This window comes from Bison bison, unplaced genomic scaffold, assembly GCF_000754665.1.
Source record: "Bison bison bison isolate TAMUID 2011002044 unplaced genomic scaffold, Bison_UMD1.0 scf7180017864105, whole genome shotgun sequence".
NCBI classification, from domain to species: Eukaryota; Metazoa; Chordata; class Mammalia; order Artiodactyla; family Bovidae; genus Bison; species Bison bison.
The window spans coordinates 1,042,378-1,057,399 of NW_011494677.1; the positions used below are offsets into that span (position 1 = coordinate 1,042,378).

The window sequence follows — 15,022 nt, forward strand, 5'->3', positions numbered from 1 at the left end:
GTATGGAGAAGGCAATGGCACCCCACTCCAGTACTTTTGCCTGGAAAATCCCATAGACGGAGGAGCCTGGCTGCAGTCCATGGGGTCGCTAGAGTCGGACACGACTGAGCGACTTCACTTTCACTTTTCACTTTCATGCATTGGAGAAGGAAATGGCCACCCACTCCAGTATTCTTGCCTGGAGAATCCCAGGGACGGTGGAGCCTGGTGGGCTGCCGTCTAGGGGGTCTCACAGAGTCGGACACGACTGAAGTGACATAGCAGCAGCAGCTTTTCAGACTAGGTTTTGACTTTTCCAGAAAGACTGAGTCACTTCAAATTTACTTTTTTTCTCTGTTAGTTTTCTCTTGCTGTTAAGACCTCCCTTATTCCTAGTCACTATCCTGAAGAAGAGCTCGGTTGTATCAGTTGTCTTTTGTTTTTCCAAACTCTCATCTGTGAGTTACTCCTAAAACAACACTTTTTAAAGTTGTGCACAATTGTGTGATCTGTCTCATTAACTTGTAATTGCTGCGAAACAGTTACCACGCAGTTCCAAACAAGTTCAGCAATCTTCTGCAGTTACTGTGCATGTAAATAATGAATTTGTGATGAAATCCTCTCCCTATCCTCTGAAATCACTTTTTAGATCCAAATTAGTGATTTTGCTACTGAAGGGAATGTAGTGTAGCTTGGATCAAATTCATGTGTGAGTAACCACTGTACACGCCTGTCTGTAACGTGTAATGAAATCTTTAATTCTAATTGTCTGAGGATGGTGCCCTCACCTCTCTTGTTGTGTATCTGAGTTATTTGAGATCCCTAGCACATCCTGCTGTTCTAACAAAAGTAATTGTTTTTCTCAAGTCTCTAACCCCTTTTGCAGATTCCAAGCTCCTCCTCTACTGAATGGTTTCAAATCATTTCATATGCAGCCTTCACTGCAACACACACACACTTTCCTCCTCTCTCCTCAGTCTTTCTGTATTTTCACACATCTTCTCATCTCATTTGGAAGTATTCCTCCCTTTCAGTCTGTGTCTTATTTATTTTTCCTTCCAGCTGCTTCTGGAATCCATTAATACCCTTTTTCGCTCATATCTTTTGCTCCCCCTCATGTATGTTCTTGTCTGTCATATTTTTTTTTCAGTTATATTTCACCATCAAATTCCCATTCCTTTTTTCACATCTGTACCCCTAAACCTCTTAAATATCTCCCATTTTAGCTGTTTCCTGGCTACCTGGTGTAGACCACCTCTGTCACCCTGCAGTCAGATTTTTTGCTCAACACGCTTCTGAAACTGCAATCTTAAAAGACATCTGTCTAATGCATTCCTTCCCCTTTTGGGCACTGTGATGCCATTATCATAGGATTCTTCATTTTCTTGATTTTTCCAACACTGGTACTTGATTTTCTTATCTCTGCAACAGTTATTGTTCCCTAAAATAAATGGACTCCTACGTTCCATCTTTGGCTGCCACTTTCTTTAAATCTCTAGGAGAGTTCCTGGACTTTAATAATGGTATCACCTCTTTGTGGGCATATCGGAAATTGCTCTGATCCAAACTTCTTTGGCCTTTCAGTCTTAAATCTCCAGTTGCCAGCTGACATTTCTGCACAGGTGTCTTGATACCACTGGAGAATCACAACAGCAAAACACCTTCCACGGGATCTTGCTTCTTTGACTCCTGACTTTTGGTACATGGTCCTTCCTGACAAGATGACTCAAAATTCCTGCATCATCTTTAACCCATCTCTTAGCTTCCCACTCTCTCACACACATATCCACATATACAAACACTCTTGGTTGACCAATTCCATCCCTTACAACTGCAGTGTCTTGATCCTCTCATCCTCTCCCTTCCCATCTCTGCCCTGCTTCAGGTCTCTTCTTCATGTCTCAGACTCTGGTAATATCCTCAAAACCATTCTTTTTCTACCAGTTGAATCTTCAGAGTTGTCTTGTTCCCCATGAAGTCACATCCAAACTCAGCCTGCTCCCAGTACTTTTCTGACTTCATCTCCTATTCCCTTCACACCCTCAACTTTTAGCCACACGTCTGGATACACAGCTCCCTTTTCTTCTGCCTAAATTACAGATTTCCCTCCTCTTCCCAGTCCCTGTCACTCTTCCCATGGCCAAAAATTATCTACCTTTTAAGGTCCATTGGAGGAGGCAATGGCAACCCACTCCAGTACGCTTGCCTGGAAAATCCCATGGACAGAGGAGCCTGGTAGGCTACAGTCCATGGGGTTGCCAAGAGTCGGACATGACTGAGCAACTTCACTTTGACTTTAAAGTCCAACTCAGATACCTCCAGCTAGATACAGTTTCTCTCAGTCTCATGTAATTAAGATTTGCCCTCTTGTGGTACTTATTATAGCAACAAAAAAGCCTATAAATTCCTTCAGGAAAGAATCACTGTCTTGTTGCACTGTTCTGCATCTTGTTGTTGTTCGGTCGCTCAGTGGTGTCCGACTCTTTACAACCCCCTGGACTATAACACACCAGGCTTCCCTGTCTTTCACTGTCTCCCAGAGTTTGCTCAAACTCATGTCCATTGTGTTGATGATGCCATCCAACCATCTCATCCTCTCTTGCCCCCTTCTCCTCTTGCCCTCAGTCTTTCCCAGTATCAGGGTCTTTTCCATTGAGTTGGCTCTTTGCATCAAGTGGCCAAAGTATCAGAGCTTCAGCTTCAGCATCAGTCCTTCCAATATTCAGGGTTGATTTCCTTCAGGATTGACTGGGTTGATCTCCTTGCTGCCTAAGGGACTCTTAAGAGTCTTGCATCAGTTCTTTGGTGCTCAGCCTTCTTTATGGTCCACGTTCTACATGTAGAAAGTGAAGTGAAGTTGCTCAGTCATGTCCGACTCTTTGTGACCCCATGGACTGTAGCCCACCAGGCTCCTCCCTCCATGGGATTCTGGAGTGGGTTACTGGAGTGGGTTGCCATTTCCTTCTCCAGGGGATCTTCCCGACCCAGGGATCGAACCTGGGTCTCCCACATTCCAGGCAGACGCTTAAACCTCTGAGCCACCAGGGAAGACTTAGAAAGTACTTTATGCATGGCATTAAAGACAAATAAGTGATTTTTGCTAGCTATTCTGGGCTTCCCTTGTAGCTCAGTCTGCTAGCTATTCTAGTGACTGGCTTACTGTCATTCTTCAGTGTCGAGCAGTCACCTCTTCAGAGGGGTTTTCCCTAGCCACCTTCTCTCCCCGCCCCCCCCCCCCGGTTTGTTTATTTACTTGGCTACACCGGGTCTTAGTTGCAGCACATGGTATCTTTAGTCGCAGCATGCACACTCTTAGTTGTAGCATATGAGATCTTGTTCCTGGGCCCCCTACATTGGGAGTGTGGAGTCTTAGCCCCTGGACTACCCTGGAAGTCCTCACCACCCTCTCTTCTATAGCTTCTTTCCCTCCCTTTCTCATATTATCCTGCTGTCTTGTTTTTATTCTGCTAGACTAATTACCATAGGTCATTTTTTAAAATGTGTTTGTTTTTCTCCACCAGGCTTATAAGTTCATGAGGTTGGTGACTCTGAGTCTTATTCTCTACTATATATCTAGGCCCCAGAACAGCACATAGCCCTCAATATATTCTGTTGAATTTGTGCTCTGGTTTTATTATCAGCATCCTCATTTTACACGTCTTTGGTACTGTTTTTATTTAAAACCGTCTCTGATTCCAAAGTGTGAAATAGAAACTCTCTAAGATGAGGGGAAAATAATTTTGGAAAATTAAGATCATAAAGACCATCTAGATCAAATGTCCAAATTGGCAAGTATAGAAACTGACATGATGCTGACAGAGTTTAACTGTCAAGCACTGGCATCTGGAGCCGGTCCGTTGGGCCCCCTGACTGCGTGCCCAGTCCTTCCCCACTCTGCTGCCCCTCTTAGATTCTTTTCACCACGCATCTTCTCATCTAAACTAATCCCCGGCTGCCTTGGTCATCCCTCTAGTTTCTCAATGAATTCTGCGTTAAATGCTCTGTAATAGGAAATGGTAAAGCTTAATCTGCTACTAACTCTGTTTTTGTTTCCCTGTAAACTCGCTGAAGCTAACAGTTCATTTTTTAAAGATCTCTTTTCCTCTCCCCAGAAAAGCACTTGGTCCTGCTTCGAGATGGAAGGACACTTATAGGCTTTTTGAGAAGCATTGATCAATTTGGTATGTATTACTCATGGACTTATCATGAGTCCATGATGATAAGAGCCATGGTGGCTTTTATCATCCCATCCTCTGGATGATAAGAGCTGCCCACTGTATTTTTATGTTGTTTCGTATTGAAGTTTATCTGCAACTTTTTTCATGTACCTGGCATGATGAAATAGTGTTTTAAGTCACTACATCATTGTTTTCTAAATTACAATTAGGTGGTTTGAAAGCTTGTGTTTAGAAGCTTATATTTTATTTCTAAAACTGGTTTTCACTATTAGAACATGTGGTTACAGTGTTTTGGACTATTTTTTATTTTCCCCATTAGAGGGAGCCAGATGATAGAAATACACTCAGTCTACTGAAAAGGCTGCTCATTTGTACATTGGCTTGGGTGCGACTACTCTTCAAAGCAGTTCCTGCCCTGAAGGTAATCCCTCCCTGTCCAATGAAAAGTGGGTCAGAGGCCTTTCCTGAAGCTTTTTAGGGACCCCCAACATTAAGCTCAGGATTTTTTACTTTGGGATACATCAGACTCAAGGTCTTAATCTTGATTCTGTCTCTTGCGTTTTTCTAAAGAGACCTTATATTTGCTCCTGTCTTGAGAAACTTCAGTTCATGTCAACATTTGTTGGACATCAGCTAGGTCAGTGGCTTTGGGCCTAAGGAAGAACAACATAATTGAAATACTTACAAGAATCACAGGTGATAGTACTGTTGTTTCTTCAAAGATGACAGCAGTACCAACTGAAGGAAGAAAAGTAATTATTCTGCACAGATTGTGGTCCTAAACCTTAAGTCAAATTCATCAGACTACATGAGGGGAAAGTAGTGAATACTAATGTTACTCTCAGATTACCAAATTACAGTCATTTAACAAAAGGGGAAAAAAACAGATTACTGTTGTATCATAATCCATGAATACCTACATTGGATTAAATGAATCATCTGTACTGAAACAAAGTTAAATCTTTGATAAATCATCACACACACATACCTGCACAAAGTAGAAAAAATGTTTCCTTCTAAAAGAAAAAAAAGATAACTTCTGCAGTTGTTTGGACTTCAGAGTTTTCCAAGTACCTTATCATATTTTCTTATAGTCATGTTGCTATCAGCAATTAACTCATAAGGAATTTAATTTTCTTCATTTATTTCCACCATCCTTCTTGTATTAGTGCAACATAATCCCAAGTACTCTATTTGCAGTTGTTTAAAAATCTCCAAGTGGTGTGTCTGAATGAAACAGGATGAGATTGTTTGAAATTTTAGCATTTTCCAGAATTAGAAAGTTTGAAAATCATGTTCAGCTAATCGTTTCTACTCAAGATAACTGATTGAGTTATGGACCTTCACCTGTAAAGTAATTTGAACTAAATGTCTTTGTTTCTTCCCTGTACACTTATAGCTAACTTAGTGCTACATCAGACTGTGGAGCGTATTCATGTGGGCAAAAAATACGGTGATATTCCTCGAGGGATTTTTGTGGTCAGAGGAGAAAATGTGGTCCTGCTAGGAGAAATAGTAAGTGAAAACTGTTAAGCTGCTATGGCTCTTGACAATCACACCGGTTAGGTTTCTTTTTGTCTTCTCAAGAAGGAAAAAATGTTTCCACCTTCACCCAGCTTCTCACGGGAAACCACCAAAGTAGCTTAAGAAAGGGATATTGTAAAAGGAGAGCTTCAGAGAACAGTCAGCTTTGTTTCAGTGCCTACTGGCATATTAAAGATTTTGATCCCATTAGCAGTAAAATATCATGGATTTTTACCTGATATCAAAAAATACTGTCCTACATAGGAGTTTTTTAGCAGTCCAATGGTTAGGACTCCACACTCTCACCACAGAGGCCAGGGTTCAGCCCTGGAACTAAGTCCGAGGAGCTGAGTGGTGCAGCCATTATATATATAAAACACTGTCCCACACAAATGTGTTCATTAGAAGATTACTCTTGTATCTTTAGTAGCAGAAAATTGAAGCCCGATACCTAGCGAGAGAAGAATAGTCCAATGAAATATGGCTTCCCAACACTGGAATATTTTGTAGTCATTTAAACAGCTGTTTGCAAACGGTCTTCCAAGGCGTACAGACAGTTGGGTTGGGGGAAAGGCACATGGCATGTACAGTGTGGTATCTGTGTCTTAAAGGGAGCAGGGGGCAAGAGTGCCTGCAGCAGAAGCCTTTCTTCGTTTTCTGAGAATGGACTCGACCTCACTTGGCTTCTTAGCTCCCAGTCAAGGAGGAGGTTCATATTATCTGTCAGGAAAGCCAGCCGGCAAGTGAAAAGTTAAATCCTCTCAAGTGGTGTTTCTGTAGGTGTGAGTGTGTATGTATGTGAACCATTGGAAAACTACTTCTCCAAAATAGATATTAGAACTACTCTGACATTTTTAAAGAAGATAAAATGATTCCACAGTTTACATTAAACAGTTACTTTAAAAGTGCTTTATTTAATATCTTTGACTTGATCCTGGTGCTTCTGATTATTGCGTTTTCCAGGAAAATCAAACCTTGATTTTATCTTTAAAGTTTTCAGTAGCATTTCACAATCCCTAGCCACATGTTAAGTCAGGTTTACAGAAGTCTTTGGAGAGAAGTGGCTTGGTCTGTAGCTGTTTTTTGTTTGTTTGTTTGTTTGTTTGTTTTCATAGCAGTTTTTAACTATACACCATTCGCGAAAGTAAGGAGGTAATTCTGCCAGGGTCATGTTTGTTCATGTTGGAAACAGAAAGAACTAATCAATGCTGTCCAAGAATTGCTATGAAATATATGAAGTAACTTTCAAGTTTTAAAAATATTTTTGTGGTTGATGTAAAGCACCATGGTATCCTGGGATGTGGGGGTCGGGATTGTCGTCTGACTGAATATTCAGAGGAACTGGCCAATCTCTGGATGGTAGGATGGTGGGTGATTATTTTTTCCTCCTTTTTTACTTTTCTGAATTTAACTTTTAGAGAGGAAATGTATTACTTTGCTATCAGGGGAAAGATTTAAGTCACAAGACCACACACACACACTGCTTTAATTGAAGAATAGAAAACGGCACAGATATACTTTCTGTGCCAGTTACATTGGCACAGACACGGCCCTGTGTAGATGTATGTGAAGAAAAAAATTTGTGTTTATTCTTGAAGTGTCATTGTTTCCTGGGAGCCCTTTCGTGGAGAAGAGTACTCTTTTTTTGGTATGTTAACGGTTCAGATTCTGCAGAATTTTTTATAGTGGTATTACTAAAGAAATACGGTTCGGGCCTGCTTCCACAGTTCTATGAATCGATGGTCTGTTTGAAGACGTGTACCAATTCTAGGAAAACGCAAAACTAGAAGCCACTTGCATTCTGTAGACACGCAGTTGTTTGTGAAGTCCCTGGCTTCTACCTCAAGGATAATGAGACACACGGCCTTAAGTAATAAGCTGATTGTTGGGAAACAGCATTGTCATAACCACACAAATAGCTCAGCGCATAACATTGGGAAGTCCAGGAGGTAGGACACTGAGCCAAGAACATTGTCTTCCCTTCTGCCGCCCATGGGCTGTGAGGGAAGATCACACTTGATAATGTATATTTTGCTGGATGCAGCTAACTTTTGAGGGCAGGGCTTGCTTATGGAATTTATGTGGCTTTCGCTCTAACCTCTCTGGGAGAGTCCTCCATCCGTGGTGTCACCGCTGTGGCTTCCGAGGCCTTGGCCGCCTCTGCAAATTAGCATCTAGCAGTAGGCTGGAACGTTTGGAGAGGTGGCGTTTGCGTTGATGCCTTCCCAGATTTTTAAGTAAAAGTCGGAGGATGAGAAATGTGAGTACCCTGTCCGTGGAGGCTTTCCATGTTACAGAAACACCAAGTGATACCTAGATAAACTTCTTAAGGAGAAGAAACAGTCAATAGATAGATAATTTTATAGCAAAGTTCTGCATTGTCAAGTTGGTTATCAGATGTTCAGGATGTTCAAAAATGAAAATATTAGCATATTTTACCATATTAAATGGGAAATGTAGCCAATATTTGTGAAGAATGTTGGGGCCAAAATGGTTTACTAACCCAGCTGGTTTGCTGAGGTTTTCTCCAGAAGACTAGTTGCCATGGGGGAGAAAGTAGTCCTGTGTTAACAGAGGGCCAGTTGATTGCCTTTGGCTTGGGGGCTGGGGGTCAGGGGTTCTACTTTGAATCAGTGTTTTATACTTTTTAGCAAAAAAAAAAAAAGGCTCCAGAAATTACGCTGACTTTGACTATGTATAAATACAAAATTTATTTTAAGCTACCTTGACCTCAGTGACTTCTCTTTTGGATTTCCTGGGGTTGGGCAAATAGCTGTAAGAAAAGTAGTTCTTAACTCATGTAGGACTTTGCACAGACTAAAGCTTTGTTATGCACACTGATACTGATTCCTGTTAAACCACACCCGTGTGTTCTATAGGAGTGTTGCCAGCCATTCCTTTGTAAAGTGTTATCTGTCCATAGGGTGTTTGTGCCCTGGCACAAGTAAAATAACTCAAGCCTGATATAGGAATCCATTTGCCTTTGTATCTGTGATGTTTTCTATTCTTGGTCACAAGGTAAAGTTTTCCAAACCTGCTTGTTTTGTAGGACTTAGAAAAGGAGAGTGACACACCTCTCCAGCAAGTGTCTATTGAAGAAATCTTAGAAGAACAGAGGGTGGAACAGCAGACCAAGCTGGAAGCCGAGAAGCTGAAAGTCCAGGCCCTGAAGGATCGAGGCCTGTCCATCCCTCGGGCAGATACTCTCGAGGAGTATTAAGTCTTCTGCGCAGAGACTGTCGCTCTTGGGGAGCAGGGCTGTCACTAAACGAAGTGACAGCCTGGTCACCTCACACATGTGATGAGAGACTCTCTAATAGAGTTTTGAAAAGTCATTTTTATTTTTAATTCTTTCACAGATGCAACATGAAGAAATCATGTGTTCTATTTTTGTTTTTGTTTTTCATTTTAATTACAAAATCATCGTCTAAAGAAATAGTGGCATGGACTCCTCTCACTCATCACTGTGGAGCCAACAGCTACTTCTTTACATTGCTCTTCTCACCCCAAATGAGCGGCTACAGGGGACAGTCTTCATTTACTTGTAAATAAAACTCGAATCTCAAAATTGCAGTGTTATTTCCCAAGTTTGTGTTGCCTTCAGTGACTGGGCATCATTTAATTTCTCCTCTCAGAGGTATAAGCAGTCCACACACACACACGTGGAATTTCCCTTCTGTCACAATTCCAACCTACTATTGTTTTAGTTCGTTTATTTGGCTGTGCCAGGTCTTCGTTGCTGCACGTGGGACCTCTAGCTGTGGCATGTGAACTCTTAGTTGTGGCACGTGTGGAACTGGGGCCCCTGCATTGTGAGTGGAGTCTCAGCCACTGGACCATGAGGGAAGTCACTTACGAAGGAGTATTTTCATACTGAATATCCTACAGATCCTCCCTTGTCCCCTCATCTTTTTTTTTTTCCCCTAATAAAAAATGTTCAGGCTTGAGGAGGGCTCTTTCAGTGAGGTTTTGCAGCTCTTGGTTACAACAGAAGCTGGTGTTTGAGAAGCAGGAGTGGTGGCAGCTGCATCACCAGCTGTGTTCCCATGATATCCACATGACAACTTCTCTAAATGCTCTGTTAATTTCATGAGGTTTTTCTGGTCATTTGGCTGAGTCTTGAGCGTCTTATGCTGTCATCAAAAAGAAGCACAGATAAAATGGTGTTTCAGTGACTGATAGATCTAGGTTCTTCTCTGCCCACATGTCTTGGCTGCCAGCCCCCAGTGATGCCACCTTTCTGGTGTGATGTGATCTCGTAAGAGGCTGTACTTCCCAGGAGTTCAGTGTTGGGTATTGGACAATGTGAACTTGGAATTGGGAGACAAAACGGGTTAAAACCCAGACTGTTCTCTCTGGCACTTGGGTTCAAGCAAGTCAGTCTTCCTCCTTGACTCTGTTTTAACTGTAAAATTATTCCAGATACTTACGGTCTGTTGAGCAGAGACATCTTTTGCAGAGAAGATACTTAAATCCAATTCCTATCTTTGAGTTACTTTATAGTATTCAATTGGAGAAGGCAATGGCACCCCACTCCAGTACTCTTGCCTGGAAAATCCCATGGATGGAGGAGCCTAGTAGGCTGCAGTCCATGGGGTCGCTAAGAGTCAGACTTGACTGAACGACTTCACTTTCACTTTTCACTTTCATGCATTGGAGAAGGAAATGGCAACCCACTCCAGTGTTCTTGCGTGGAGAATCCCAGGGACAGGGGAGCCTGGTGGGCTGCCGTCTATGGGATTGCACAGTCGGACACGACTGAAGTGACTTAGCAGCAGCATAGTATTCAATATACTTCACATTTTATGAACTCAGGGGTTTGCAATGGTTTGAGTTCAGTGTTTTGCAGATAAACCATTTGACCTCAGCTATTCATCACTGGCTTGGTTTCAAAGGAGGTAATATGAGAAAAGTTGCACTTAATGATTTATCTTGTGTGTTTCACCTCTAACCTTACCGCTGAATAGCCTTAATTTCTTGTTCCCACATGAAGGGGAAAAGCCCATCACCAACTGTGGAAGATGTGGTTAACTTTCACTACAAGAAAATTTTGAGAGTAGAATGTGTTGTTTTTGAGCACCACTGTTTCAGAATATCCAACACCTTCAAGAGATTCAAGTTCACTGTAATCTTTTGATTATAATTGTATAATTATACAAAAGATTATAATATTGTAATCTTTTTGACCTCACTCAGACAATTCCACATGCAATCATAAGATTTATGATTTATTCTTCTGTTCAGGAGAAGACAATTCCCATAGTAGGTCAGGAATTTTCAAGCCATGGCTGGGTTTCAGTCATCACATACGATAAGGTACTGCCCTTTAGACCATTGTCGCACAGGCTAGAGCTGAAGGATAAGGTACTGCCCTTTAGACCATTGTCGCACAGGCTAGAGCTGAAGGATGGAACAAGATGAGGCTCCCTGCTCCCTCCCCTTCCATCTCCCTGCCCCTCAGTGCAGGGATCGCCCTGAGTTCTGCCCAGTCCAGGCTTTTCGCAGATACTGAAATTATCCATCTTCATTCTGACGTAACTGGGTGCAGCAGCCTCTCACTCTCCCCGCTGTTCTTTTCCCCTTTCCTTGGCTCTTGACCTTTCATTGCATTGTCAGCTAAATTTAAACCTCAATATCTGTTCTCGCCTACTCAGCTAAAGTCCCAGAAGGCCCTGGGTACTCAGCAGAGCCAGATACCCTCATACCATCTGGCATGGATGCCACGTCAGCATGAACCGCAGAGGTACCCAGGTGTGATGGCTGCAGAGTGGCCTCAGTTTTGCTCACAGGAGTGTGAGTGACAGGCTGAGTGAGAGACAGTAGAGCAGGTGGAGCAAGCCTGGGTGGGGCCAGAATCTCCTGTTGTCTTGTTTATGACATACTTGCCTCAGACAGCTACAAGAAAATCCTTCCCAGAAGACCCATTTTAAATAGCAACACCATCCCCAACTATATCCTTTGCAGCTTCGTCTTTCACCAGAGCAATTACTGCAATCCAACATAAATTTCACTCCCCCAACAGTGTAAATCCTTAAAGCAGGATTTTTGTCAAATTCACTCCTGTGATCGCACATGGAGAATGGTGTCAGGCACATATCAAGTCTCAGTACGTATCTGTGGAGTTGAAGGAAGGATGGATAAATGATGGATGGATGGGGGATGCGGTGGATTCAGGCTAGTTACTAAGATACTTTAGAAACCAGTCAGAGAACTCAAAGGACGAAGACAGCAGGACTCACCCAGCAACCAGGAGTGGATTAATTAGCAGAGATCCTTACTCTGAATATGGAGATGATTTCTTACTGCCTCCACTGGAGACTGCAGCCCTCCAGGAGTGAAGAGTTGGGAGATGACTGATGTGAAAATGCCTGGTAGAGCACCCCAGGGAAACGGGGCCGGGGCGGAGGAGGACTTGTCAGGGTTGCTGGAAGCAACAGATGCGCTTTCTTCTGTTTCCCTCCCACCTGCAGTGCTGCACCCCCACCTCACATACTACCCCTTTATGAAGTGAAAGTCGCTCAGTCGTGTCTGACTGTGACTCCATGGACTATACAGTCCGTGGAATTCTTCAGGCCAGAATACTGGAGTGGGTAGCCTTTCCCTTCTCTAGGGGATCTTCCCAACCCAGGGATACAACCCAGGTCTCCCACATTGCAGGCGGATTCTTATGCAGCTGAGCCACAAGGGAAGCCCATATTACCCCTTTGGGGTCCCCCAAATAAGGAAAGCAGGAGACAACTTTAAGTGTGCTTGCTGTTCCCAACCAAGCAAATTTTGTATCTGAGTGACCCAAGATCTTCTAACCTGAAAGAATTAGGAAACCAACCAAAGAAAGTGGCACATTTCTGTCTGTACCAAAGGCCTGGATCAGTCCACCCTGCTTAGCGCTCCTCTCCCTGTCAACTCTGGCTCTGCCAGGCCTATGTGGGAGCAGAGAATAAAATCAAGCCCTTTTCTTTTCACTTCACTGCTTTGCCTCTCTTTTCCCCACTTTTCAGCTTCCTAGATTTTATCTATTCTCCTTGTTTAAAAAAAAAAAAAAAAGTAGAAAAAGATTTCTATAACTGCACTCTAGCCACTTGGCTAGACCCTGGGCTACAAAAAGCCCTCAAGTGCTCCGGAAATACGAGGAATTGAGTAATGTCGGGGCACCAGCCCACCAGCAGTTAGGACAGCAAAAAGAGAGGGCCCAGTGCTGCCCATATCCCAGGTCAGAAACCCCAACTGCCTGGGAATTCATCTCGAAGACCCAGTTTTACCGACGAATAAGTTTGCATACAGTAAACTTCACTCTTCAGCGTACAGTTCCGTGAGTTTCAACTACTGCATGTAGTTAGGCAACCACCACCCCTACCCCTTTGAATTTACCTTTCCCCTTCCCCAGACCCTGGCAAACCACTGGTCTCTTTTCTGTCCCTGTAGTTTGTGTTGGCAACTAATTCAAAATTTTCTAAAAATGGTGTGTAGGTCAAATATCTGGAAGGTTAAACTCAGCCCACCTACCTTCAGTTGGCGCTTCTGGTTTAGGCTATTGCCAAAGACAGCTTTAACTGCGGCCCCTGCCAAGCATCCCCGGCTTGCTGGGGACAGAAAGACGAAAACAAGAGAACCAGTGTGAGGGGATAACCCAGTGCACCGCTCATCACCCTGAGATCTGTCAGGTGTAAGCGGCAAATATGGGCCCCGCTTTTCAGAGACGAATTTGCAAGTTTTGTAAAGAGCACACAGCCGTAAGAATTAGTGCAGTTCATGACTACACAGATGGACCCAGCGATCATCAGACTGAAATGAGTCACAAAGACAAATATCACATAATGTCACTCATTCGTGGAATCTAAAATACGGCACAAATGAACTTACCTACAAAAGAAACAACAGACTCACAGAACAGCGGATCCCGAGCCGGAGGGGGAGGGAGGGGAGGGATGATGGAGATGGACAGATGCAAACTATTAGATAAAGAATGGATAGACAGCAAGGTCCTGCTGTACAGTCCAGGGAGCCATGTCCACTACCCTGCAATAAACCATAATGGAAAAGAATGTGGTCGCAGAGTCTGGCACAACTGGGCGACTGAGCAACAGCAACGTATGTATAAGTGATTCACTTTGCTGGACAGCAGAGGCTAACATTGTGAATCTTCACTTCTGAAAAAAAGGTGGAGGGCAGATTGTGCGTCCCCGTGTCTTTACTTCGGAACACTCTTGAACTTGATCCAGCGGCACCTCTCAGGACCTCCCGTTTCCTGTCTATTAAACAGGGATCCCAGGCATTCCCTGGTAGTCCAGCAGTGAGAACTCGGTGCTTTCACTGCCAAGGGTTTGACCCCTGGTCAGGGAACTAATATCCCGTAAGCCGTGCACGCACATGGTAAATAAATAAATCAAACAAGGATCCCAATAGTGCCAACTAGTTTGGCTGGTCGTAAGGACTGAGTGACTATATGTGAAGAGCTTAGGACAGAGGTCCCCAACCCCGGGGTCATGGTCAAGGACCCATCCTCGGCCTGTGAGGAACCAGACCACACAGCAGGAGGTGAGTGGTGGCCAAGCCAGCGAAACTTCATCTGTATTTAAGGCCACTGCCATTCCCCATCGCTTGCATTACCACCTGAGCTCAGCCGCCTATCAGATCAGCAGCAGCATGATAAATGTAATATGCTTGGATCATCCCGAAACCACACCCCCAAGCCTGGTTTGTGGGAAAACTGTCTTCCATGAAATGGGTCCCTGGTGTCAGAAATGCTGGGGACCACTGGCTTAGAACAAACCCTGGCCCAGGACTTCCACATCAACCATTATAATCTACTGAGTCCCCAGCACTGAGCCAGACTCATGGGAGGGACTCCACATCCTCGGCGAATTTAGGCTTAGTCTCCTTTGTACAAGTAAGAATTACACAATGGCAAGCAACTCAGACTGAGGAAGGAAGTGCTGAATTACATCAAGTGTTCTCTGTAGGGAGGTGAACCAAAATGACCTCAACCCCACGAGTTAAACTTGCCTTAACTTTCTGCTGCCCTCTCACAATTGGCCCCATTGGAGGAAAACATGCCCTTCTTGCAACTGTAAATAAGCTTGTATCCTATAAACAGTATGGAAGAGCTGGAAGAAAGTCAGTGCTTATTGAGAATCTCCAGAGTGGCAGGCTCCTAACTTTTAATTATCTATCACTTTCCTAGTGGATCAGACAGTAGAGAATCTGTCTGCAATGCAGGAGACACGGGTTCGATCCCTGGATCAGGAAGATCCCCTGGTGAAGGGAATGGCAACCCACTCCTGTATTCTTGCCTGGAGAATTCCATGGACAGAGAGCCTGACAGGCTACAGTCCACTGGGTCA

The 15,022-nt window shown here is 43.6% G+C and overlaps 1 protein-coding gene across 1 annotated transcript in view; it reads left to right on the plus strand.

Annotated features, from left to right (window-relative positions):
- Nucleotides 1-9,254, plus strand: part of LSM1 (LSM1, U6 small nuclear RNA associated) — a 10,456-nt gene extending 1,202 nt beyond the window's left edge. The window contains exons 2-4 of the mRNA XM_010838777.1: nt 4,092-4,160; nt 5,557-5,672; nt 8,731-9,254. Coding sequence (XP_010837079.1) covers nt 4,092-4,160; nt 5,557-5,672; nt 8,731-8,901 — 356 coding nt within the window. The 3' untranslated portion in view covers nt 8,902-9,254. The remainder of the gene's footprint in view (nt 1-4,091; nt 4,161-5,556; nt 5,673-8,730) is intronic.
- Nucleotides 9,255-15,022: the final 5,768 nt, after the last annotated feature.